A 27,989-nucleotide genomic window follows, 5' to 3' on the forward strand; every position below is an offset into this window, starting at 1 on the left:
AAAGACTAACTGCTGCTCAGACAAGGGAAGAAAGAGTAGTGAAGTTACTCTATTGTACTGCCTTGCCCTTATATACAGGTCTTTTGCATAGAACATATAGTGAAACAGCCCTGATTTGTATCCCCCCTCTGCTGGATTTGAAACATTTTTTATTTTTATTTTTTTCCTCCCAGACAAAATCTCGCATATCTGAATGCTGCAAATACTATCCTACAAGGCATTTTATAGCAGCAGCCTCTCCAAATCTCATGTGAAAGCTAATCATGTAGTATAAAATACTTAAATAGCTACTAGGGCACAACAATCTTTTCTTCCAGGAAAATGCTTTTGAGGCCATTAGAAATATCTGTACTATGAAACGAGTTACAGCCTCTGCATGGGAGATTGAGGTGCTCACCTGAAAAATCTTTGAGCTGCAGCTAGGACTCTCTTGAGAAGTAAGAAATTAATCAAAACCTCTACTATCAACCACAAAGTATCTGAAGACAGATCTTCCAAGCTTCACATTTTTATTTTGAAATCATTATAAAATTCAACAAAAAGCATAATCTTAAATGATTTTTACTTTTTTTTTCTTTTAATTTCTCCCACTGAATTAGCACTCAGTTTGTGTAACTAACTCATTTTTCAAAGTCCCAGAGGGGTGTTTCTCAAATAGCTTTTGGCTGGATGCTGTTATATAAAGTCTAAAGCTGAATACAGCCTAGTTTGGAGGGAAGTGAGAGGATATTTTCTGGAAACAACCAACCAGTAGATCAACAGCAAATCTGAGCTGTTCTCAGCCTGATTTTTTTTTTTCCTAGTTATTATTACATTTTGGTGTATAGCTTTTAAAAAATTGCCTTATTTATATGATAATAAGAACTCCATTCAAATCAAAGCTGCCTTCCAGCAGTAGTATAACCTCCTCCAGGGCTGTAACCTCCGTTCAGAGGTTAAAAATGCCAACTGCTTTCTTCTTAAACTCAGTCTTGTAATTCTGGCATTCACTGTGCTTATTCAGTAATTCTGTGATGATACAGTTTGTTACAATTCTTGCCACGTTTGCATAGAATCTGGACTTTATTTAGAAAAAAAATAATAAAAATATCTCTATGCATCGTGGTTCGGAAAAACAACTTTGGAGAAAGCTTTTCAAGTCTGACCTGTTGCATTTTTATCAATCTGAATCTTGAATAAAATTAAAAAAAATAGGCTTTGTATCATTTTTCTTCTCGGCTGGCTATTATCTCTGTATACTACAGATGACCGTCTTCAATTCCATTTTGATTATTATTATTATTATTATTATTTTTGGCTATCCTGTTCTCCTGTTTGGACTTCCAGGATAATGGTGGGTTCAGTTCTCTCTGTCAGCTGTCAAAATCTCCAGTTGTCTTGCTGAGATTTTCTATCTCTTGCTTGGACAGTGAATACGGAGAAATACATATTTGCCTGCCCATATCTTAAGAAGATTTTCAGTTTTGTCTTGCACGCTTTACATTAGTTAATAAGTTTTTAGTTCTCTGATTATTGGTTTGTATGGTTTTCCTACCTAATTATTCTGTTAAATATTTAATAGTATAAATAACTCCCACCATTTTTTCCTTTGTGTTCCTTCCTAGTTTTCCTCCAATGTTAGATATCAGTCTTTGTTTTCTAAACATGGATGGAATTAGATATGTCTGGCTTTAAAAGGACATGACTTCTCTTAGGAACATCAAACTTTCAATGGTTTGATGAACACTGTCTTCCAGTTTGGAGAGGCAACTTGTTGTTTAAAAAGAATTGTTTTAGTGGTCCTAAGAGAGTATTCTGTGACCTGAAGCAGCTGTAAGATGTAGAGTGACTCATGAATTGATTCTCTGAAAAAATGTGTGTACAAGGATCAAGGAGTGAAGGTAAAAGGAGAGATCATCTGGGATTGAGAAGATGAGACTTGGAAGGATAATTAAAAGAACAAAGCTAAATGGTGGACATCAAACTAAAGAAGGGATGTCAGATAAAAAGAATTTTTAGTCAAATGGGGTTTCCTCATTTTTTCCCCCAGGTGCATTCCAAGAGATGAGGAAAGCTAATCAGTCATGAAAACAATTTCCCCTCATCTCCCCCTCTCTCCCACCAGCTCCAGATGGAAACAGACATTGAAAAGATCACAAGTATTTTGACCTGTTGTGTAGCTGGAAGACAGCTGACAGGCACAGTGGCCTCTAAACTGTACTCCTACAACAGCAAGCAGATTTATTGTTCAGCTAACAGCATTTTGGTGGGAGTATGCAGCTCTGTATTTACTTCCAAAATATATATATATTTTTAATGGAGTATACAAAAGAGCCCAACAGTCTAAAACACAATGTGGCTGCTCTGAAGTCTCATCCCTATATATCACATACTCTATAAGTTCATCTTCTGCTGTCTGCATCTAATGGTATAGCCACAATAATAATATATATATTTTTTTCTGCCTTGGATAGAAATATGAAGCTTAATGCAGGTAAAGTAAGTAACAGGAGTAGAAATGGCAACTCTTCCTAGAGTCCTACAGTGGTTGTGGACATTGGCCAGGCTCCCATAGTTGAAAAGGGAGTTGCTCTCAATCCCAACTCATTTCTTGCTGCTATAAAATGCCATGGTCCATGTCCCTTTATGAATTCAAGGTAGGCTCCTTTCTGGGTGGTTGCTAAATTGCACTGGAATAAGAGAGGCTGTTCTTAAAGCCCTAACTAAGTAGGAAAGGCTTGGAGTCTGGGGAATACCAGTTGAAGAAGCTGAGGCCTGGGGTTTTCTCTTTCTTTTCTGACTGATACTATGGTAGGAGAGTGTATGTGCCTTGGAGATGCTGTTTCTTTTCTGACCGGCAGAGGAGCAAACCTGCTTTTGGAGAAGTTTGACTGAAAAACACATTGTATCCCTATGCTACAATGTGGCTAAAAAGATATTCATTTGCATGTTGTGTATATATTTTTTTCCTCATTTGTTTTTGCATAGTTGTCCCTTATACTGTGAGATTTTTGTCATTTGAAGCAATAGTTCCTCTGGCGTAAAAAAAATGTGCAGTACCTCAAAATGTGCAGTACCTCAAAAAGATTAATAGAGGGCATAGGTGAGAGGCTTGAGGCACGTGCTTTCAGCTTAAATAGGGTTCTGATTGTATTGCATATTCTGGAATGGCATTTGAATAGTCAGACAGTGAAGGAGACTGGGAGCCATAATAAGTAGAGGAAATAACGAAATGGGCTATCTTATTTTGGGTGTATAGAATATACACCTTTTTCATTATGGGTGTCACGGTGTTTTTCGAAGGAGTCAAGTGGTATTATTCCTGTTTCATAGATGGAGAAGTGAGGACAGTGACAAATGCTGTGATTTGCCTATATTGCTATTGAGCTGAAAACATCCTCACTGGGGCAGAAAGAGAAAAAGAAAATGATAATACAGTGGAGGTAGCTGCCAGGCCTGTATGGTGCAGCTGTATGTAAGGAAAATCATATCATAGTTTAAACAGCTCTCTAATTGTGATGCATTCTCCATAACAGTATGTGACTACTGACTGGGACTGTGGTGATATCAGGTTATATCTGCACACAGGTTTTTTTCCTCATGGTAGAAGTAATAGCCCTTGGCTGTGGTCCTAATTACAAAAATAGTTGTATGCATTGATTGCTTCTGTTTTTTTTTTTTTTTTCTTTTTTTTTTTCTTTTTTTTTTTAATCTGTTACCACAGGCATTGTTACAAATACTGCAGTAAAGAAAATGAGGCCTCTCAAGCTTATTCATTTTCAATAGATTTAGAATAGTGAAGAACACTTGCTCTTGGCCTGACAGAGACAATGAGAAATAAATTTCTGTGTTTACCAACTGGATGGAATATGCCACCCCTTTCTCATACATTTTCAGTAGGTACCCAAATTCATCTCAGGTAGATGAAAACACATTAGCTGGCCAAGTAGATGTCAGCTGTGCTCCTTATAACAAAAGATTCTGTATTATGATGTTTATTTGCCCTTTTCTGGTCCTGTAGTTTCTTGGTAGCCAAGTAGTAGCAATCTAGACACTTCTGTCAGAGGAGTTGCAAAACCATGAAAAAATACCTTGTATGTCTTAACATTTCAGTCAACAAGAAGACTGTTAGCTAAAGCAAAGACGGTAGCTGGAGGGGTGGGAAGGGAGGCAGAAAGAATAAGAGCATGTTCTTCCCCGAATAGGCATGCTTGGACCTTCTGCTGTTATCAAGCAGTTTTATTTTCTGTACATTGGAGAAGCTGTAAAGGTGTCGAAGGAGATTAGATGATTTATTGATGGTTGTGGAAACATGACTACAACACACTGATTCTCCAGATGAGACATACGGAGATATAAGAGATATATAAGAAGAGACATATAAGAGATATATGTCTCATATAAATGAGACAAAAAAAATGTTGGAGAGAACAGATATGGGTCTCCTGTTGTCTGCCTAGGTGTTGGCTGATCAAATCCAGGATTGTTTAATCTCATCTCTAGTCTTGGAAAAATGAAAACGTAAAGAAATTTTGTGTGACTTCATAGATAGTGACACAGCAGGTGTGATTGTTGTGGAAAGAGCAGAGCAGAAAGAAAAAAAAATCACAGAGAAGTGGCTTAAAAGAGGCCTTCCTGATAGGATCTAGGAATACAGCAGTATGAACTGAAATTTTTCTTTTTTTTTAAATATATTATATATATATATATATTATTTTTTTTTTTTTTTTAAGTCTTTCAACTAGTGCTGTGGGAGAGGAAGGTCAATACATGAGGCAGTTACAGAAGTCAGTGTTTGTTCCCACTGACTCACTCAGAACCACCATGAGGATACCAGAGGAAGTAAATGTGTGCATTGTGGATGAGGGTGAAATAAGTAGGACACCTTGTAAAGCCAGTATGTATATATATATATATATATATATATATATATATATATTTATTTATTTATTTATTTATTTATTGTAGGGAATATAGTTTAATACTAATAAGCTAATAAGAACAAAAATAATTTTATTTTAATTTACAAAAATACTTTCATAAACTTGCTGTCTTTTCTTGTTAAAATTGTTCTACATGAAACATTGCAATTCTGACAAAACATTTTCAGTGGAAAAAAGTGTGTTTTTTTTTTTTGTTTTGTTTTGTTTTGTTTTTTTACTTTTTCCTTGAATCTTGAGTCATTCTGAGTTTATGGTGGTCTGCACTAAAAGGTAGAATTCCCAGGGGTATCTGTTATCAGCTTGAACTATTAATTTATGTCTGGAGAACCAGAAGTATAAAATATCCACAGCATGTGTTTGCCTTAACCTGATGCAAGAGACAAGCATGCAATTGATTATGTAAATATCAAAGGCTAGGGGAACTGTTATCCACAAGTTAACTAATTACTTCAGCTTATTTACTTGAACAAAGCTATATGAGGCATGTTAATTGATCATTGTTTTCAACTTTTTCTTTGTTTACATTTAAATCATTTTCTTCAGTTGTGCCTCTCTTAGTTCCCTGCTCATTTGTATAGCGTTGGCATAACCTGCTGGCCTCAGTGCTTGTTTTTTCTGGCCCTTAATGATGCCTATGTTGGAAAGAGAATGTGAAGTTGATTACATATTGGAAAATGTAGTCCCCAAGCTGCACACTGCAATTTTTGAAGTGAAGTGTTTGACTTGGGCTTATCAGCAGGGTCATGCTGTAATTTTATTTTTACTTTTAAGCTAACTGTTTGATTGTGGCTTGCTATTATGGGTGCCCTGTGCTGTAGCTGAGGGTAAATGCTGGTTAAAAAAAGAAAAAGAAAGTTGACCAAATAAAATTTCAGCTCTCTAAAGTTTTCCTACTTCTCCCTGGCTGATCTATAGCAAAAAACAGATAGTTATACTCTATTATTATTACTTACTACTACACCACCGAATAAATTGCAGCTCCTTCCAGTACTGGTTCTCATTTGAGGCAATTGCCTCCTCCCTACTAGCTACCATTTAGCAGCTTCCCTGATCCTACAAAAAGGGGAGAGCATTGCTGGAGCTGCCTCCATGTGGGGTGGCCCTTCTTTTCCCCCCACACAGGGAAGTGAAGTGGAAGATGGAAAAATGAAGAAGAAAAAAAAAAAGAAGAAAAGCTGAGATATTCCTGTTAGCTTAAATTCTGTATTGCTTTGCTGAACAGAGCAACCTGCTGGCTGCAGTGTTTCATGTGTGTTGGAATGGTGACCTGGAGACTGGAGTTGAGATGTGAACCCTACAAGCAGCTGTTCTCCTGCAGCTGAGATGCAAGGACCTTTTCTCCATTAGGGTTTGGAATTTCCTACACCGCTTTAAACTAACTTGTTAGCACACAGGCCAAGACAAGTAGCTACTGCTATTTGTTGTCACTGGTGCAGGTCCCAAAATGTCATGTCATGTCAGAGAACTGTAATGATCCCTCAGAGTAAAGTAAAAGGTGAAAAAGAATTGAGGACAAAGATTATGCTTTGTAGAGGATTGCAGGACTCTGAACAAATGCCTTTTTTTTTCCTTTTTGTTTTTTTTTTTTTCCCTGCTCTTCCTAGGTGAAGGTAAAATATCATTTCATTATTTAATTTGATATATGAAAACTCAGTGTTTCATAATTGTTCTAATAGGTTTTTCTTTAATAAAATGATTCTGAAACATAATCATGGTGAGAAATGAGAAGGCTTTTTTTTTTTTTTTCAAGACAGATAGCAACTGATTTGTCTACCAAATGATACTATAATTAAAGGTGCTTTCCTCAGAAAACTTAGCTTGTGTATAGGCTTAGTGGTTTAAACAGAAAGTTATATTTCTGTTTGAAAGGAGCACAGCATTTCTTGACCTGTGGAAGTGCAACTAAATGATAGAGATCAGCAAGCTGGCTCAAGGCTTTGTGCCATGAGGAGGGCTTGGGGAACTTTACCCATAAGGAAACACACAGAGAAACGTGTGTCATTTCCATGTCTACTTACAGTACCCAGAAAGGAAAAATAAAGTTAATAAACATGTAGCATTAGATAAAGAAACAGTATTATAATGGAGGGACAGCTATAACAAAGAAATATGTTACATATTGATAACTGAAGTGGTTAGGGTGGAAGACATGTAAGGAAAAGCTGGTACCTGAAAGACATTTGTGTGAGATCAGACAGAAATATCAGATGGAAGTGGCCTGTGCAATGAATTGAAGAAAATGGAAAAAGGTGGAGTACATGCAAATATCATTGGGTTAGCCCAGGCACATGTTGAAATTGTAAACATGACCAGAAGCCAGGGCTTGAAAAGTATGTCCCAGTAGCAATCAGAGTAAAAATGATGTAGCTGTAATCAAAATTAATGATAGTCAGTAATCAAATAAATACTACTGGTATACAGAGGATAGAACTCATGATTCAGAATTAATTTGGAGGAGTACAGTGAAATGTCTGTGTTTTTAATGTCAACCCAAAGGTGGATGTAGATTTAGTTAGAAGTCCTGGTAGAGTTATGCATGAGGAAAATATAATATTCTTGTTATAGAAGAGAACTGTAATTCCCATTATAGAAGGGTTTATCTTTCTACATTTAGATTGGATGGCAAAAAAGCCCTAGTAGTAATAGGGGCTAGGTATCTGTGGATAGGATTTCTTTACTACCTACCACAGGACTTTTAAATGTTGATGCTATTTTAGAGTTTATTTCAGTATGACCACAAAATTCATCCTTAAAAATGACCATTAGTATGAAATGTTAATAAGCTGATTCAGGTTATATTGCATTGGATCATAAACTAAAAAAAGTCTAAGCTTTTCAGTTTTAAAATAAAGTTTCAGTTTTAAAATAAATTTTTAAAGAAATTAGTTGAACTGGTAAAATGTGTTGGCCCAAAGCAAGACTTTTAATAAAGGACCTTTTCAGATCTTGGTATCAAATTAAAAATAATCTGTTTCCTCAAGAAAGAGAAGGAAAAGAAAGCCCCTAGAGTAATTCCTGAACGAATTGTGGAAAACGTACTGATCACCCAGGAAGGCAGTGTCTTTAAAGTCCAGGAGTGGCCTGCTGCAGAGAATCAACAAAAATCAAGCTGACTTAAGTCTTTCAAAGGAAATTTCAAGGCAAACAGTGTTTTTTTTTTTTTTAAATATTATTTATTTATTTTTCTTCCTGTTACTAACAAATGCAATAGAGAAAATGTGTGTGGGGTGGAGGGTGAACACTTTACAGCGGGGTGATTACAGTTCACAAAGGTCTAGCTCTGAAAGTGAGTAAGCATTTGTGTCAGTTTTCAATACGGGAGATCACATAGGATATAGAGGCATGTGTCACATTGTGAATGAGAGCGTACTGGGGAAGCAGAAGTTTCTGCAGCTGTTGCAGAAGTCAAACTCCTAAGAAATTCATTTCAGCCTCTTAACTTCTTCTTTACAGAGAAAACTACTTCCATCTTAGAGAACTGCAAAAGTGGCAGTTGACATTTTGGGTTTGTTAGAAATGATTGTTAAAACATGCATCAAATGCTTCCAGCTTTTGTATAACTGAAGTATAACAAATACAATATTTATATTTTAGAAAGAAGAAATAAATGGATTCAGGTAACTGCTGACCTGTTAATCTGCCCCAATAGACTGCAAAATAAATAGTGTTTTGAATAAGTAAATATTTAAGAAATAGATGTAAATGTTCATTAAACATGGCATGTGCTTACTGAAAGGAGATTGATCTCCCAAACTACCTCACTTAAAAACTGATTTTTCTAGCTGTGACTAATCTGAGACTATTCAAACCATAACTTATTAAAGTATTTGTTTCAGAACTCGATGATAAATTCATTCAATCGAGAAAAAATATAAGGGGGGTGGGTGGGTGGGTATCAGTGCAAAAGGTTGTCCTAACATTGGTAAGGAGTTTATAGAGGAATCAAAATGAACAGTGATGTGAAGAGAAATACTGAGCTGTAGGAATTTCTTAAGTATGCTTTAGGGATGCATTTTATTTATTCATGATCATGGGATGAAAATGATATTGTAATAAATTGTGAATCATAGGATGCTCAAAATATTGCTTGTGGCCAAGGAGTAATATTTTTGTGTCCTTTTATATATATTTGCATCGAGAATTTTGTTCATATGATTGAAACCTTAGCAGTCTGATGCAAGAATTATTATTAGTCTAAATGTAATTACTACAGAAGGAGAAAGAATATGTCTATCAAATATAATAATAGCAGTTAAAATAGTTACACATACATACATACACTATGATTCAACTGATTTTCCTAATATTATCCTAACCCTTCCCCAGCTTCTTTGAGCCCTGAGGTCAGTGGTTTCATTATAGTGTTGATGATGCTGTGGTGACCTGTCAGCATCTAGAGTCCTTTCCCAGGAGGAATGTGATGTCCATGTTGATGGTTCCTTTCTCCTTACTTTGGGATCATCTTAGGGTTGGTTTTAAATGTTTGATGACCTGCTTTTGTACCTTTCTGTTTCTCCATTGGTCTGTGGCTCCGTGTTATAGCCAAGCTTACTATATATGTGTTGTCTTTTGCGTATATTAGAAACTATTTCTTTGTTCTCTTTTTTACTCCTATTTCTCTCCAGCTACAGGTCTTCATTTCTTTATCTGACCATTGGTGAGATTTCTTTTATAGCTTTGAGGTCTGCATTGTCAAGTCCATGCCTGTTCTTGTACCTCCCATACACATTCTCAATATTGTATCCTGTGTCTCCATGTCTCAAGTCCTTTGCTAAGACACCAGCCCTATATTTCTTTACAGTACATTATTGTAATAGAGTCATAAAACCTGAGCGGCTCCACGCAAAGATAAACAAAAGTAAATCAAATTAGCCATAGCCAGCTGGTCAATTAGAAAAATTGCTGCTGCAGCTAAACCAAATGTGACAAAGCTATGGATAGATTAAAGAAAGCTTGGACAGAGCAAACCATGACAAGCTTCAGTTTCAAGGCCTTGCAAACTCATTACAAAGCCTCTGGCCTGTATTAAGGAACAGCAATACATATAGCGTTACAATACTTGCAGGGTGACAGCATTGTCAGCACAGATGGTGTTTGGTATATTTTATTGGAAGGAACTGGAGGATATGGATGGGTTAAATCACGTGACAAGACTTGGAGTGGGAGATTACACTCATATGGACTAATAATAAGACACTTGTTTCTATAAGCTGGGGCCTTGCCAGTTGCTTTGGGAAGAACAGACGAAGGGAAGAGATTTTGAGTAATAGATATTAACAGGAAAAAAGCCACCTGCAAAAGGCATATGTGATCCTAGGATATGCTGCATATGCTAACTTCAGTAGGGATAGGAAAAATAAAGGCTGCTGCTCACCAATGGATCCTCATCCAAAATTATCTGTTTTGTTCTGGATGCTAGTGTTCAGGAAAAGACTTATTCTGGTTGGAGCAGGTGAGAAATGGAGAAACCGTGTGTGAGTTAATAGCATTTGCTCCAGGGACTACAACTTGCATTAACTGAAGGCCAAAGGTCTAAGGAATGCAGTGTGAAAACATCAGGGACATCAAGGTTGCCTTGGGCTGCTAACTTAGGTATGGAGAACACAAGCTGCATTTGCAGGGTTCTGTGCTGAAGAGAGTAATTTTTATTTTTTTTCTTGGGTTGTTGGTGACTGCATGAAAGCGTCTGTATTGTTTCTACAAGTGGATGTGTCTGCCTGCCACTGTGCTACCCTATGTGGATACCAATTTGGATCTCCGTTAGAGTTGGGATGTGTGTCCATGGGATAGATATTTCTTAGAAGAGTTGGTGCACCTAGTCATGTGAACTATAGTTGTCACAGGAAATGAATGATTTAATGAATCAGGTTCATGAAAGGTGTGTGTAATTGTAAAATCAGCTCAGGAGGCCATGAGGGGTTTGTAGTGGAGGCTCAAGCTCTTTAAACTCTACACTTAGTGTGACTTCTGCCTGACTCTCTCAGGTTCTCAGTGTAGATGGATGGTGGATGAGTTCATCCACCTCTTCTCTCCCCCCCACCCCCCCCCATTTATTTTTTGGTCTCCCAAGCAGAGATTGATTGGGAAATCAGCTGTAAGATTGAAGTAATTCCTATGCCTCAGAGTTGTTTGAAGAAGCTATTTGCTACAGTGCATCTCAGCTGGGCTTCAGTTCTCACCTCGTTACACACTTCATTCTTTCCTAATGCTTTCTGTTTCAGTGTTTAACTCTCATTAACCATTTCTGTCTTCTGTAACTGTAATTCTGTTTTGGTGCTCCTTTCATGGTTTTAGCACTGTCTTTTCTTATTAAATCTCTCTAATCTCTCTCTCTCTCTCTCTCATATCTTGGTCTAACTCATCATTTAAACTGTTCTAAGCTTTTTGTTTTCTACCTTTTCTCTTTGCTGTTTCTTGCAGTTCATCCCATCACAAAATTCTTCTTTCTTTTTTTTTTTCTTTCTTTTTTTTTCTCTTCCTCTTGGTTGTAAATATCACCTGATCTTGTTACCATTGGCGTAGTAGAAAGTCTCATTACAAAAATCAAAACGTCAAAGGAGTCCATTTGCTACTAATATCTTTGACAGTTCTTTAAATCAAAGGTTGAACTAGAAATGTTATCCATATTTGTAATTTCATGGGAGCACCTGCTCTTGCTGTTCTATTATGTACAAAAAAATGATGTAAATTTCTGTTGTCTCACCTGTTATGTTGGATTTGATGTGTTTGTGTGGTGTAAGATGAGGCTTCATTCTGTGCAACATGGTTTTCCTCTTGCTTATAATTAATAGCAAAGGCAGTTAAGAAGCAGCCTGGCTCCCTCTGCCAGAGAGATACACATGTCTGCAGGTCTAGTGTTTCCTTAGACAACTTGGCAAGGATTTTGGCTGCAGGGAGTCTTTGGCAAATATGCTACATCAGGGCTCCATGAGGTTTTGTTTATAGGGCTTCTGGAGCATTTCAGACTCTACAACCCAGGTATTTTTCCTGGCAATTTTGTGGAAAATAATATCAATGAGATTTGAATTTGAGTCTCTTTCAACTCAATGTAAGTCAGCTTCCCTAGAGATAGATACTCACAGCTCCCAGTGACTCTGGCAGCCTGTGGGGTTGTGCATTACTACATCCCAGGTCCTTGGGGTGGGCAGCAATGATGCATAAAGAAACTCTCAGCCCAGTTCATGTATTTCTTTGCATTTGGTGGCACCCTGAGCTGCAAAGCCCCTAGTGCTGCCTTGCTTCATCATGTGTCAGTGCCTTGAGATTACAGAACTATTTGTCTCTTTTTCCCTTTGTGTTTTCACACAAGCTGTTAATATTTCTTTAATTAAGGAGTTAGTTGTTTGGAAGAGAGGAAGTGAGAAGTTAAATTGTAGTGAAAATGGGATGTGAGGTGAGGTGCAGTGCTACTGGTGGTGAAGTTTCTCCAAGGAATAGGGCCTAAAGGGGGAAAGGTCAAGTCTTAACTGTATTGTAACTATGTTTAATTATGGAGATCCAGTTTGTTTGATGAGTTGAATAAAAAGGCAGATTTTTTATTTTCTTATTTATTGCATATTGTATGTACGTATTTATTTATTAATTTAATTTTCTTTAAAACAGAAGAGGCTCTAGTTGGAAGCATACAGTGAAAGAAAACAAAGCAAACAAACAAACCTTACACAGGATTCATGTGTGCCTCAGCTTCAGGCTCTGTTTGAGATCTCTGGGAACACTGTTTGTCCTTTTTTCGGTAAACCAAACTGGGGTTAATGACAGCTGCTTCAGGCACTTGAATGCCAGGTATCTTGTAGCTTGCACATGAACTATACTGAAACAAAACTATTAAATTTTGTCATCTGGCTTCTAACATCTCTCTATCAATCTAAAGATAGATACTTAAAAGTCCCTGTGTTGCAGATTCCTCTCCTGTTTTCCATGTCAATTACAATTATGTTGCTTTTGAACAAGATGGTTGCCAGCAGGGAATAGTGAGAAGTGCCAAATTAAATTTCAGATACATTTTGTTCTTTGTTTGTGGTGAGAATTATTTCTCTCCTCTCAGTGAAGTGATCTCAGATATCCTCTAAACTCTATGGTGTCAGTTTAGTGGAGTGTTGAAGGCTATCTTAGTGGCTAGCACTGGTGATGCCTCCTTCTAGGTCCTGGCATAGACCTGTTTTGGAAAAAAATAAAATAAAAAATAAAAAGGTTAGGGAGACCTTTCATCCAAGCCACCGTTAGACCACTGTCTTGGTACCCTTCTACCTACTAGAGAGACGCTTCTGGGAAATGGGGGAGAATTCTCAGTTTTCACATAAGTAGTTGTTATAGCCCTAGTTTCAGGTGAATGATGCCAAAATGTGACAATGCAAATTATAGCTAAGTGAGAAAGAAATGTGTGTAAACCATTTCACAAAGCGGTTGAGGTTGGAAGGTATCTCTAGAGATTTTCTAGTCTAAACCCTTGTTTAAACAGAATTACCTAGAGCATGTTACACAGGATCACATCCAGGCAGGTTTTGGATGTCTCCAGAGAAGAAGATTCCACAACCTCTCTGGGCAGCCTGTTCCAGTGATCTGTCACCCAAATCACAGAGTTATTCCTCATATGGTGATGAAACCTTGTGTGATTCAATTTATACCTATTACTCCTTGTCCTATCAGTGGCCACCACTGAGAAGCGTTTCATCCCATCCTCTTTACATTGTCCCCTCAGGTATTTGTAGAGTTTGATAAGATCCCCCTCTCAATCTTCTCCTCTCTAGGCTAAACAGGCCCAAGTTGTTTAGTCTTTCCTTGCTCCAGTCCTCTAATCATCTTTGTGGCTCTACACTGAACCCTCTCTGGAAATTCTATGTCCCTCTTGTACTGGGGAGCCCAGAACTGGACACATTTCAGGTGTGACCTCACCAGAGCTGAATAGAGGGGAAGGATCCCCTCTCAAACTGCTGTCCACACTCCTGGTACAGGCTAAAATCCAGATCTGACACATTTAAGTCAGACAGCTTTGAGTAACTTTTGGTGATTGGCTAATAACTGATCCTTCACCTCCAAGCAAATGATTTTAAATCTTTTTTTTGTTTGTTTCTTTTTTTTTTCTTTTTTCCCTGTATTTAAATATTTGTTTCACAAATACAGTTTTGGGGTTCATTAGAATGCTGTGGATAGCCTCTGTGTGCACAAGTCCTATCTCTGTGCCCATTTTGCATTTTAGTCAATTAGCTTAACTGCTATTAAGAAGAGACACTAATTGGTGGGGAAGGAGAAGACAGATAGCAACATGCCAATAACAATTAAGGTAATGCATCACATATAACCTATGCAAGTCTTTTTCTTTAAAAAAAAAAAAAATCTTTTCAGATGTTGAGTAAGCCTAATAAGAACCTTGCAAGGTAGACTTGTAAGGTAGATTATGTAACATAATTTGTACATTCATTTACATTTACATGTAACATTATAATGTTACAAATTCATAATTTGTAACATTCATACTTTGTATGAATGGATAAAGTAGAACACAAACTATATGCTGTGTGTAGTTTTACACAATAAATCACAGCTAGAGATCAGGAAAGATGAAAGAAGTTCCAGGCCCATCAAGAGACTGTGATGCTTTCTAGCAGAGAACAATAATTATTGACTTTTCTGGGCAAAACTCATCCACAGTGCTGTTGATCAGGGATTTGGTACAAGGGATGGAAAATAAAAATTAAGAATCTTTGTATTCTCTTTGAAAGGACAATAATTGTTAATTTTGTCAATGGCTAATTGTGTTTGACTTGCTTGTGTCTTCAGGCCCTGAAGCAGAGCTTCCCCCAAGAGCTTCCCCCAGTTTAGATGGGGTCCCACTTTTTGCAATCTAACCAAACCTCTTTTTACTCTGTCTTGTTGTTCCCCAGAATGCAACAGCAACAACAGCAACGTCGGCTGTTCACAGCTGCCCTCTTGGCACTTGTTTTCATTCTGGCAGCAGTGAGTACCACTGAGGCTGGCAAGAAAGAGAAGCCAGGTAAGGTCCAGTTAACCCAGGGTTAATCCCTGAGCTACATTGGATGTGTGGAAGAATGTCATATGTTTTTTGTTTTGTTGTGAAATTCAGAGCATTCATTAACCTTTTAATATGCAGGATAGGGATTTGTAGCTTTGACATGTTATTCTATATTAAATAGGAAAACTGAAATTAATTTCCTTGAAAGCTAGCAGCTTGAGAGCCCCAGTGACAGGAGTCCTCAGTTCATCAGAGACTGGGTATTGCAAAGCAGCTTTCCTTAAAATTTGCTCTGGGAATGGGTTCCTGCTTGACTTAAGGAGAGCCACATGTGTGATGAAAGAGCAGTTACCATGTTATTTGTTCAGTGTGGTATAAGTAAATACTACACCAATGCTGCATGATATGGAAATCTTTCAGCAAAGGTTTGAACTAACTCAATGCTACAGATGGACAGCCAGACATCCAGCACAAAGTGCTCTCTGTTAGTGATGAACTCAGACTTCATTGCAAGAGAAACAGGCCTAGAGTGGAAAACTCACATCCGCCAAACCCAGTTTTGATGGTTTTTAAGGATCGCATCCTAATGGCGTTTTTCTTGAGGTCTTATTATTTACAGGCTGCTAACATACTGATTAATAATGCTTTGTGAGCATTCCCATTAAAAATGAGCGTTTCTAATCACCGTGGCTGTAAGGAAGTATGAGAAAATATGCAATAACTAAAAGGCAAATCCACTCCATATAAGGTTATCTACAATTACTTGTGTTATTTGGGGGACTAATTTATTATTTTTGTGAACATTTCAATTTCATAACATTGCTGCCTTTTCTCATCAGAGTTGAGTGTAAGGATTTAAATGAAATCTTGCTTCTTACTTTTGTCCCTGAGTAACAAAACCACTATAGGTTATCAGCGTTTCAAGCTGTACTGATAAGATTCTGACCATTTACATGCAGGAAGATCAATAACCATAAGTAACTTGCATTAACGTGCCATGAACCCCGTGCCCTTCTCCATGTAGTTTGTTCTTTGCCATTAGAGACATATTGTAACATGGTGTTCACCAAGTGAAAAGCCTGTAACCCACTGCTATTCCCTAGAGGTGCTCAAATCCCAATACACATAAATTCCTTATCTGTACAGTGTGGAGTGCTTCAGATGAAACTGAAAGTATTTACATCAGTTATGGGGAACAGAGAAGAGTCCCTTTCTGAGTGCTCTCTCCTTGTTTTGGTCAGTGGTCCCTGAGGGGGGTCTAGATGACTCCCCATTCTGAAGGTGAGAATCTTCTCTGACTATTAGATGTAGTAGTGGGACTGAATTTGAACAATCCACCCTGCTTTGGAATCCAAGCCTAAGAGGCTGACCTGGCTCTGCACAACTGTGAAAAGGATGGCAGATCTTTTGCTGGTGAAGCAGTTTTACAAACCATTTCCTTAGTCACCCTTTCAGGTGCTGTGACTGTTTAACATGTTTAGTAAAGGGAAGCTGCTCTATCAGCTGTGGATACTGACCACTTCTCTTGATTGGATTTGCTTCCTTGTCTTTGTTCAGAGAAAAAGGCGAAGAAGTCTGACTGTGGGGAATGGCAGTGGAGTGTCTGCGTGCCCACCAATGGGGACTGCGGCCTGGGAACACGCGAGGGCACCCGCACTGGGGCGGAGTGCAAGCAAACCACCAAGACTCAGAAGTGTAAAATTCCCTGCAACTGGAAGAAGCAATTTGGAGGTAAGCATTGCAGTCTCAAGAGGCTGGATTTTTTTTTTTTTTTTCTTAAATGTCTTGAAGGAAGCCTGTATTTTCTGCTTAGCTCTGTAAATGTCTGTGAAGGTGGTACCTCCACATTTCAAGTCCATTGCAACTAGAGCATTTAAAGCATCAGAAGGCATCTTCCCCAGAGCAAAGCAGCTCCTCCAGCAGAGTCCATATAATCTACTTATTTTAAAATCAGTATTCCAGCAGCATGCTTAAATCTATTTTCCTGTTGTGTACAACCCTATTTAAGGCAGCAATGTAAGCGTCATCTGTTCTCTCACAGCTGTGAATCTCTGCTGTGGTTACCACAGGCTTTACGTGACCTTGTGATATGTGATTTTCAGCATGGAGCATGGGTGGCACACTGTGTGTGCATTGAGAGGAGTGAATGGAGACCAGGGTATTTCAACCATATTATTCAGTTCATAAGGTTCCTTTATAACAGTTCAGAAATATGTGTTAGACAAGATGTCTGTCCAGGACTTCGATTACTCTTGCAAATTTGACTTTTTTTTTTTTTCTTCCAGTAAACAGCTTGTATGACTTTGACATCAGTGTGACCTTACCAAAGCAATCAGTGCAGCAGTTTCAGACTTGACAAGTTCATAGTTACACATACATTCTTGAAACTGTTCACGCTTTGTCTGCTAACCTTTGGCATCATAGAAATGGAGGAACAATCATATAGAATGTGAACAATATTTCCCGTTGTTGTTTTTTTTCCTTTTTTTTTTTTTTCCTTTATTGTGTATCTCCCTATTTGATTGCATTTTCTTTTTATCTATATTATGAACTGACAATAATGCAGTATCCATGCAAAAGCAAGATTCCATCCTAAAGCATTTCTGTGCCAGGGGAGACAGCAATTGTTACTGCAAATCATCTTTATTTTTTTTTCTGGGATTCCTTTCACCAGTTGCATGATCATTTTGTCTACAAGCACTGTCTGTTTGTGATTTACTATTGGATTCTTAACATTTTTACTTTCATCCTGTCATTCTGTTTTAAAAATTGCCATTTACTTACTCATTGCAGCGGAGTGTAAATACCAGTTCCAGGCCTGGGGAGAATGTGACTTGAATACTGCCCTGAAGACTCGAACTGGAAACCTAAAGAGAGCTCTCCATAATGCTGATTGCCAGAAGACTGTTACAATCTCAAAGCCCTGTGGGAAGCTTACCAAACCGAAACCTCAAGGTAAATTCCATTTACAGAAAGTTGTAAACTAGTTCACTCAGATCAATGATGTCCCACATGCTTCAGTAGGAACTCAGTGCTACAAGAGATTGTACTGTAATGGCCTTTCCTCATTCTGCATTGCTCCTGTCTGCCAGCTATCGGGTCGGCAATATTACTGGGTTGTATAGTCAAGGCAGACTAACAGATGAGGTGAGATGAAGATCAGGGTCCCAGTTTCAACCTTACACTGTATGTGTTGCCATTAGTTTGCTGATGCAGGCCTTCAGAGTTCAGATGCTTTTCATAACTTGCATGTTGACAGGAACACCACAGTAATAGCATGCAAAAACACCTCTTGGTGAGATAAACACACCTTTCATATTGGCATTTGGTATTGAGTAATTGAGGAAAAGGACTGTTTTCCTTCTGAACACATAGTGTTGAAGGGATGTTTTGCTCACTGCATGCTGAAGAGAGGGTATGCAGATGTCCTGCACATTGTGGGTAGTATATTCTTTATTAAAAGACAGCAGGGAGGAGAGTATGGAATGTAAATGTCTTTTATAATTGGAAGTGACAGTGTAATTCCAGGTATACACAAAGGCATTTGCCCTGCATTTTGATTCCTGGTGTCCTAAATCAGACAAACTTGTGGTTTATTTATTTATTTTTCTTTCTAATCATTGAGGCCTTTTAATATACTCTTTTGTTGGAATAATTGTTATTTATTTAGGATGACTTATAGTGGGAGCTAAAGCTGTGAGATCTTGTTTGAACTACCAAAGTAATGTGTTTTTAAGTGGATGATGCAAGCTATGCTACCCTGGCATTTATTATGCTGAAAATCAGCTAGGTTAAACATAGACTTTGGGTATTTGGATAATAATTATTTATAAAAATAAATGTGATTAGGAGTGACACGTGGAACTTGGATAAGCAGTTTTCAAACTGTGGATAGCAGTGCACTAATGATCTGTAGGGTACCTGCAAGTGACCTGTTCTTCTTGTGCAACCCAAGAGGTGTCTGATTAGGTGACAGATGCTTTCTGTATGTGTGCGTGATTCCATGTACTTTGCAGTCAGTGCATCTGTAACTGGCCTTCCTTGCACACTTTCCATTGAGCTATCAGATAAGTGCTGAGTCTAGAACCTGTGCAGATAATACAGACTGTGAAGCAGAAATTATACAACTAGATTTTCAGAGACCAGCTGACTTGGTTGAGTTGACAGCAATAAACATCTTCCTTCGGGGACAGAAGTGACTGAGTGGGAATAAAAGCAGCAAGGGGGCTTTGAGCTGTGTGATTTTATTGTTCATTAGTTTGGAAGGAAAGACATTTTTTTTAAAGCAAGTTTTCATGCTTAAGTGGCATTTGGAATTTTATTGAATGAAGCTTCCTGTTGTGCTGCCAGAGGAGCTCAACCACTCGAGCCACTTGAAGCCTTCTGCCTTGTCCTGCCCCTGTGGAGTCAGTGGGCTCTATCGATGGCTGTTGGAAGAAAAGGGAGACAAAGCAGAGCTTTGGTGCTGCATTCTTTTGTGAGAATGGTGCTGTTGGGTGGTACAGGGTCATTTCAAGTTACGGTTTTAAATGCATGTCCTAGCAGAGCTTGTGTAATTTCTGGACTGGGATTCCTTTTAACTGATTCCGGATTTTAGTGAGTTTGTACTGATCCTGAAAGTTGGATCGTGACTGGCTGCAGCAAGATAATTATGTGGTGCAAGTTAATTAACAAACCTGAATTCATTTGATTTGAAAGATTGCAAATAGAGAAATAAGTACAAATGTAGGTTTGCAGTCATAATAAACATGGGCAGAAATTCTGCTCTCCTGTTTTGTCCTGGAAATCTTACAGCATCTTCCTGTGTGCCACCTGCTTGTTCATCTGCTGTTCACATCAGTAGGAGCACCAAGCATGGAAGTCAACACTTGCAGTTTGCCTGGGCCTTGAGCTAAAGATAAGAAATCACTATTGCAGATATGTGAATAACTGCATAGGAGCTATGCTGGAAAGTGTGTTGACCGCAGTAGGAGGAACTAGAATAAGAAGTTAGGTCAAGCAGAAGAATACTGTGTGAAATGTTGTGCCCTACTGAACTTTATTTTTGAGTTAAAAATCGGAGTGCTGACATGTAGAGTATGTCAGTTTTCTTCCTGAGGAGAAGGAAATTACAGACTGGACATAAGTCCCTACCCACATCTAGGTAAAGGAAAATTCAATCTATAGTTAGAATAGACCATATTTAATTCTTTGGAACCAAGAAGTAAGATCTAGATTACTGTTTGAGCACTTGAAATGAACTACAGGTATATATTAGGCTCCTTTTTCTCCCATAGCTTCACATCAGTGGCTCGAGACTACAAGAGGAAAAAACAAAAAACAAACATATAATACATTATTTGGAAGCAGCAGTCTGTTTCCTGAGATGTAATGTTGTGTCAGGTCTGTATATATATGCAGCTAGATCTGTAAAGGCTGCTCAACCGCTGTCAGTTCCCACTGCGATTGCCTGGAGTAGAAAGGCAGTGGCTCTCTAGCATTGGTGAGTGCTGGCAGCAGAATAGTAAGTGAGGGTCCTATTGATTAAAGGAATCTGTTCTACTGCTAAACTGTTACATTTCAGACTGGTGTAAGCTTCAAGAACTGCATCACTGAGTACATCTCCGACAGCAGTAGCTTGGGAGTGTGAAAACTGGATGTGAACCAACTAAGAATATTTCACAGAAAAGTAGCAGTATATTCAGAAAAAGGGTTTTAATAATTTTACTGATTAGCCCTCTTTCCCATGCCCTGATTTTTTCCTTGTATTAGATCATTTTTGTAGCCTCTTCATTACATCACTTTTCATTTTAATTTGTTAATATAAATAGGGTCAGTAAAAGTCCCCATTTAGCTTCTCCAATCAGTTGTGGCTCTTGTTACTTTCTGTCACTTGCCTGTTTTTAAAGGCAGCGCCTCCGACTTAAGTATTTTATTGTAGAACAATTTGCCCATGCTAAGAATATTTTCTACTGGACTTGCCCAAATTCCTTTTATTATTACTAAATTATATTTGAGATTAAATGACTGGACTGTACAAAGTGTTCCAAGCATGTTCTCTACAGATTTGTATTGAAAAGGAAAACAGCATTGTAATACTCCTTTTTGTTGTTCATCATTGTGCTCAGTAAGTAAATTAATGTTTTCCTTCTGATCACAGCTTGCATGTGGAACAGCTATCTTTATCTGAGACCTCACAATTTTCCCCAAATCTTATTTAAAAGAAATAAAATAAAAATACGATTAGTTAAGAACTCAAGAATGAATCTAAGTGGGTAAGTCAGATTTTTTTCGTCTAGACTTGCCCAATGCAGTATTGTGCCTCAGATTTCACCAGGCACATTTCCTTAGTTTGGTTGAAGTTCTTCCTCACCTTCGCTGCTCTTTGAGAATAATACAAATGATTTGATGTCACCTGTAACTGCTGTTCTCCTGTTGCTTAACCACCTTCCAACCTCATGAACCTAGGAAACCTATGATGGTAGCATGAATCCTGTATCTCCTTCATCTCACTCAATTTGGAATATGAGTGCTGTTTCGTGGGCATTTGACCCGTGCTTAAGAGAAAGGAAAACTGCATCTACAGGAAAATCCTAAGGATTAGCATTTTGCAGATGTATTGATTTAAGTTTTTTTTGTTTGTTTGTTTGTTTGTTTTTTGAGGAACTTCGTTCTGAAGCAAAACTTCTGATAAACTAAGCCAGGAGATCATCATTAACCTTAGGAATTAATGATTGCCTGATAAACTGGTGATCTAAGAGTTTTTATGGATTTGTTTTATCATTAGTCATCATTCATGGAAAGGACTTAAAATCTTTACTAAGTACTCTCATTAGTTTGGAAACTAATGTTACTTCCTGGATAATTTTTCTTTAAACATTTGTGTTTTTTCCTTATTAGTAGTTGCTCCGTATTGGTGTTTTCCTTCTGAACAGCTGACGCTCTAAGTATGGATTGGTTAGTCTTGGAGCTTAGAGATTGGAATAGGAGAATTATTTGAGAACCTTTGCTGTATGTAGGACTTAAGGGAGAAAGCAGATGATGAATCAGGACTCTGAATTTTATTTGTATTTCTGTTGAGCTCTTTTCTCCTTAGTTTTGCTGAAGTGTTCTCAGATTGGTCTTGGGCTGCTGTGCTGAAATACAGTTATCACACGATAAAAAATGGTGAATGTTCTTGAATGCTGTTTTTGACAGAGATTGTCAGTGATGTGACAGCAGTATCCCAGACACTAGGGTTTGTGTATTTAGTGCACAAATGAGGTCATGAGAAAATCCATCACAAAGGCTGGAAAAGATCAAAGGATAATTTTTATCACAGGATCCTCTTGGAGGCAGCCACCTCTCCTTTAGCACACACAATTGCATATTCTAATCACTGTCTGAAGTGCCGGTGATGTTCAAGGTCTCCCTAACCCATCTTGACAGATGTGAAAGAATCAGGCACTTCTGTTGAGCAGCTGCTCTGATGGCCAACTTCCACTGAAGAGCAGAAAATGCTTCCGACAAACTCCATCTGGCCTACTTCACAGCCACCCAAATGTGATTGATGATTGTTTGGGTTCCAGCCAGCCAGAAAGTAAAAGAATGGGGTATTGTCAGGATTCAGGAAACATTTTGCTTTTACTGCTGAGAGAGGAGAAATTTATTTTTATTGAGCTAGGTAGCCTGATAGGCTTTATTTCTTTTTTCACTATGTCTTTCTGTCACTCTCATTCTTCCTGTCTCTCTCCATAATTCTTGTACTTTTAGCTACTTATTCTTCTGATAAAGATGAAACTAAATAGGATAAGCAGTCTACCTGCTCTTTCAGCTGTGTACCCTTCATTTTTTTCCTTCAGCTACTTTATTCTCTGATAACTTTCTCACCCAGATGTATTTAGTTCTCAGTATATCTCCCTTCACAAGTCTTTATCAATTTACAGTGTATCTGATTTGTGAGTTTCTTAATTCTGGCTCAGATCAGCCTTTGACACTTAGGAAAATAATTCCAACTACAGCTGACAAATATTAACACTACTTATGCCACAGTCTTTAATAATTGGGGTTGCACCCAAAGGTCACATTCTCCAGCACACTGTTTTTGAAAGGTTGCTCATTGGAAGGCAAGAGCTGCTGTGGATAGTATTGACTGTAATCTCTTTCCTGTAATGCAGATCAGGTGTGGCATCTGAGAGTCCAGCAAGGTGTCAGTGCAGTTTCCTGTCTTTGGCACAATGTGCATGTTCCTACATTAGGGGAAAGACAATGCACTTTGTGATTTTACTAATTTCCCATTGTTTGAGGAGCTTTATTTAAGAGTTAATTCAATATAAATAATCTGTACTACATTGCTTCTTCTATCAAAGAAACTTTACAGACTACAACTATGTTATCCTCCTATCACTCCCTGGAGCTGAGGAAGTGTTTCAAGAAAAGTAATAACTGAAAGTCAGAAAGACTAAATGATTTTCCAGGGTACTACAGTATCACTGGCAGGTCCAGCTGCTCAGCTAGGAGCTGTTGACCCTTTGCTCCCTGCTCTCACTATTAGGTCTCACTGCTGTTCCCTTTGTCCCAGTCTGCAATTATCAGAATGTGACAATTCACTTCAAGGTGTCTGAACTATGGTCTTCAGCTAGGGTCTTTGATGTTGATGTTATAATCTCAGTGGGTTTATGACAGTGTTTGACATTAATTTGCCATGTGTCTTCTTAAGGGAGCTTGCTGTCAAAGTGTGGAGCTGGGCTTTTGTTAGTGAGTGGTTTATCCCTGTCCTTACTTTGGTGCTAGAAGCAGAATGCAACATGTGGTTTCTGAGCACTGCAGGCGTGATTCCTACCTGCAGAAAGGACATCTTAATAACAGTGCTTTGCTGGGACAGACTGTCTGCACTTTGGCAGAATGACTTGGCTGCTGATGTGTTGCAAGGAGCTGACAATAACGTCTGAATTAATTGCTCACCTGATATTGCAGATATTTGTTACTCAGACAAGCTGGGTGCTACTCTGACAAAAAGGAAGCACTCATGGCCTACCCCATTTTGCAAGGTGGGTGGTTGGGTTGCTTTTTCTGTGGTGCCCTCCCTCAAATTTCCTCCTGCAGCAATGAGATGACTGCTTCTGAAGGGTAGCTGGAGGAGATGTGGGGGAGAAGAAATGACCTGTTAGGACTGTGACTTTGTTTTGTTTGAAAGATGCTGGTGTCTTCTGTTTTGGAATCCCTCTCTTCCTGTACCTCCTTCTGTAGGTTGCAGAACTCCCCGTCTTTAATGTAACTCATTAGTCATGCAGGCACACAGCTAGCGTAATAATTAGTATTACAGGAGGCAGAACAATAGGCTGTGCTCAAACTAATTAGATATAAAAATGAGGGATTTTCTCGTATTAGGAAACAGCTGTTATAGTTAAACAAAACCCTGAAAGGCAAAAAAGGGAGTTTTTTTCTCTTTCCCTGAAGGATGAGGGATGCTTATTCAAGAATGGTCCCTGACACTGACCAGGAGCCTGCAGTGAAATACAGTGATCTGAGCTTTGTGGGGCAGACACTGGCAGTGGATGCCCAGTGGGAACAACATGGTTGGCTGTTATTATTGTTGCTATCATCATGATTATTTGTATTGCATGAGTGCCCAGAGGCCCCAGTTGAAAAAGGGTGCCATTGTACTGAGCACTGCATAAATATTGTGAGTGGCAGTTTTGACATGAATAATTTATACCTCATGGAGCTGAGAAATGTGAAAACCAAGAGGAGAAACAGTGGTCCAGAGGGGTGAGACCGAGTACTAAGTGCTTGATTGTATTTCCCACTGCTCCTTCATAGTCTTGAGGACATGGCTAGTTATTTCAAGATGAAGTAAAACTCAGTGGGAACTTTAATGTCTGAGACGTGTCTCTGTGACTTGGCTCCCTGCTGCAGTATTATCAGGAAATATGATTTTTCTCATTAATTTAAGTGAGAACAAGAATAAGCCATACATGAAAAATAAAACACAATGTTGGCTAGAGTGTGGACTGGCCTCAAGCTGCTAGTAAGCTGCCAGTACAACCCTAACCTAATCAAGTTTAGATGTCATTTAATGGAGTTTTTTCTGCTTCCATTTTCTTATGTTTCTTGGAGTCTTTCCACTGTAGTTTCCCTTGAGACTGCTTTTGTACCCTTGAAAAATTAGACTTTTTGGACAAATAATTTGAATGCTTCATCACTTAGTCACATGGTCTGAACTTTTGGGTAGACCTGTGCGGTGTCAAGAGTTGGACTTGATGATCCTTAAGGGTCCCTTCCAACTCAGGATATTCTATGATTCTATGATCAGATGCACCATCAATCTGATTCACACAGCCCTGATTCCAGGAAGCGAGAAATGCTTGTAGGTGATGGAGAAAGAGAAATATTTTTAAGTTCTTTTTTTTTTTCAGTTTCTAGTTCTGCAGCTTTAACAGGTGACTTCGAAAAGAAAAAAGCTGGGAAACTTCATGGGAAAACTAGACCTCCATATTTTCTCACCCCCTAGTTTGTATTTCAAATGCTTTTTAATGTGCTGCTCCAGAAGATGGAAAAACTAGATGTGACAAATGTTCTTGTTTAACCCTTTTGTGCCTGCTGGAGTTTCTTTTGGTTCTTAATGCAGACCGTTTGGGGTGAAAGTTTAAACAGCCCACTATGTGCCAATTCTCTTACATGCTCATTGTCTCACTTTCCTGGCTTGCAACAGCATCCAGCCTCCTTGGCAGTAGTTGCTGCCCCTCAGCCGTGAAAATGCCTGAAGCTGTGGGACTTACTGTGATAAAAGATATGCCATCAGCAAATGTTTACACTCATTACTGTTCCCAGCAGTGAAACAGAGAGAAAGCTCTGTTCCTTCCTTTCTGTCCTTTCCTTTTCTACTTCTCCACTTCCTTTCCTTTCAAGCTTTATTTTTGTCCTTCTTTCTTGCTTTCTCCCTCCATCTCGTTTTCCACATCACCTTCTCTGTAACTGTTCTTCTATCTGTACTTAGTGCAAAAGTTTTGCAGGCAGCTCTTCATTGTGGAGCACTGACCAAAGCAAAGTCTCTGTCCCATGCCCTGAGGGAAGATGGAGAAGATGCCCGGGCTGGGAAGATCCAGAAAGCACAACTAAGAAATGTGCACATCTGGTTTTCAAAAAAGAGCTAAATAAAATTAGGTTTCTATTCACAGTTAACCACAAATAATTGTCTGCTAAACAACTATTTACTGATCTACGTTTGACATAGAAACTGCCTCAATGTAGCATTTTGCTTCTCTGTGGATGTAGGTAAATGCCAAACTTTAAAGGGATTATTATTACTTTGTTTTAAGCAGTATCCTGTAGACAAGTGAATGTAGACAGTAAGCTCTGAATGTGTCAGTCTACTCCTGCATCTGCCTTACTGGCATTAAGATGGATCTTGTGTACAGCGGGGACAGATAGCTGAAGAGCCAGCTGAGATGGGGTCCTTCTTGTGCTGAGCGCAGCACATGACAAAGAGCAGTAAGAATGTCCATTCCTTGAAGAATAATCAGTGCAAACATGCCAGATATAGATGAAAAGAAGAAGAAAACAGAAGAGCAAAATTAGCTTCTTCTGGAAAACACTTTCCAATTAACCAGACCGTTTCAGCGGTTTCCAAGTGCAAAACAGACATTGTGTGAAAGGTTTAACTTACTCTTAAGGTTCTAATATATTCAATACATGTGAACCACGATAAAATAAAATGAGAAGAACTTTCCTAATTCTTGTCACTGGACAAATAGGACATCTAGCAAAATCAGAAGATGCGTAAATCTCTGTTGTTTTTTGTGTGTCTGTGTGTAGGCAGTTTTGATTTTTTTTTTTTTTTCTCACAAATTTCAACAAATTACATCTTTAGAAAAAAAATATCCTGTAATACTTGACTAGTTTGAAGTTAGAATTCTAAACCTAACGACATTTAAGTCTTACCTTCAGATGACAGGTTCAAATGATGGCTTCTGCCTCAGAGAATTTTAGAGCTTCACGGATGATTTTAGAATAAATTGGATTAATTTTTCCCCGCATTTATTTCTTCCTGCCATACCAATAAGAAAGAAATTAGAGAACCTTTTCCACAAGTGGTTCCTTTGTCCATTTATTTGTCAGATACATTAGTGTTTGTTACAGGCATGAATCTAGCTGTTTCCCCATTGATAACACACACAGCAGAACACCTTCCTAACATATGTTCATCCTTTAGGTTGAATTGGGTGAATGCAGTGTTTAGCTGGGAACAAATTCAAGGCTATCCCAAACAGAAGTTTAGCAAAGTGAGACACAGAACAAAACCTGCTTGGAGAAGAGTGACTGAAGGAGTAGAGAAATCGAGAAACACTTAAGGACAACAAGAGACAGTGATTAAACACAGAGCTTACTTGTGGAGGATGTAATCAATTCTAATACATTAATGAAGTAAAAACACATCAAGGTCATTGATTCATTGGAGAGTTGCCTTCTATGGCTTTGTAACTAGTGGAATATTACTTTTGTTACCATCCAGTACAACTGGGTGTTGTTCAAAGAGCTTTTTAATAATTCATTTTGGAACAAAATTGCTATTGCAATATTTTTTACTTCTTAAACTGATTTGGAATAAATAAATGCTTTATATAAGTACAAGAAACTAGATGACCATGAAAGGCTGTCTTCATGTAGAAATAGAAGAAATAACATATTTAAAGGGTATTTCAGAATCAATAGATTTGTTCCGCAATCATGGAAATCACAAGATAGTACTGTTCCTGTTCTTAGAGAGCAGGGTACAGCCTTTTAGGGTGAATATTTTTAACCAAGGAATAAAATATTTTGCTTTGTCAAAATCAAGTCCTCTTTCTTCTATGGAGGCTGGCATTTTACCCATAAAATTCAGAAGTGTCCTGTATCCATTAACTACCACCATAGTAACTAGGTGCTTCAGGAAACTTGCCGCAGTAAGAAGCAGAGAGCTCTTTAGGAAACCTGCCTTCCTCTGTACTGAGTGGAACTGAGCACTGCTTCCTGACAAAACTGTCTTGAACACCTGGTGTTGAAATGCATAGCTCTAACCCTCTGTCAGCACAGATTTTGCTATTCTGAATGCTTTATTTTTTTTATAGCTTTTGGAGACACTGCTTGACTTTTGCGTA

At 38.3% G+C, this 27,989-nt stretch overlaps 1 protein-coding gene across 2 annotated transcripts in view; it reads left to right on the top strand.

Annotated features, from left to right (window-relative positions):
* The window catches only part of PTN (pleiotrophin), a 71,206-nt gene that overhangs the window by 37,194 nt on the left and 6,023 nt on the right, over positions 1–27,989 (top strand). For both annotated transcript variants that reach the window (XM_038165275.2, XM_027445011.3), the window contains 3 exons: positions 14,804–14,913; positions 16,450–16,623; positions 17,686–17,847. In XM_038165275.2, coding sequence (XP_038021203.1) covers positions 14,805–14,913; positions 16,450–16,623; positions 17,686–17,847 — 445 coding nt within the window. In that variant the 5' untranslated portion in view covers position 14,804. The remainder of the gene's footprint in view (positions 1–14,803; positions 14,914–16,449; positions 16,624–17,685; positions 17,848–27,989) is intronic.

The sequence above is a fragment of the Anas platyrhynchos genome, chromosome 1 (assembly GCF_047663525.1).
Source record: "Anas platyrhynchos isolate ZD024472 breed Pekin duck chromosome 1, IASCAAS_PekinDuck_T2T, whole genome shotgun sequence".
Classification (NCBI taxonomy): Eukaryota; Metazoa; Chordata; class Aves; order Anseriformes; family Anatidae; genus Anas; species Anas platyrhynchos.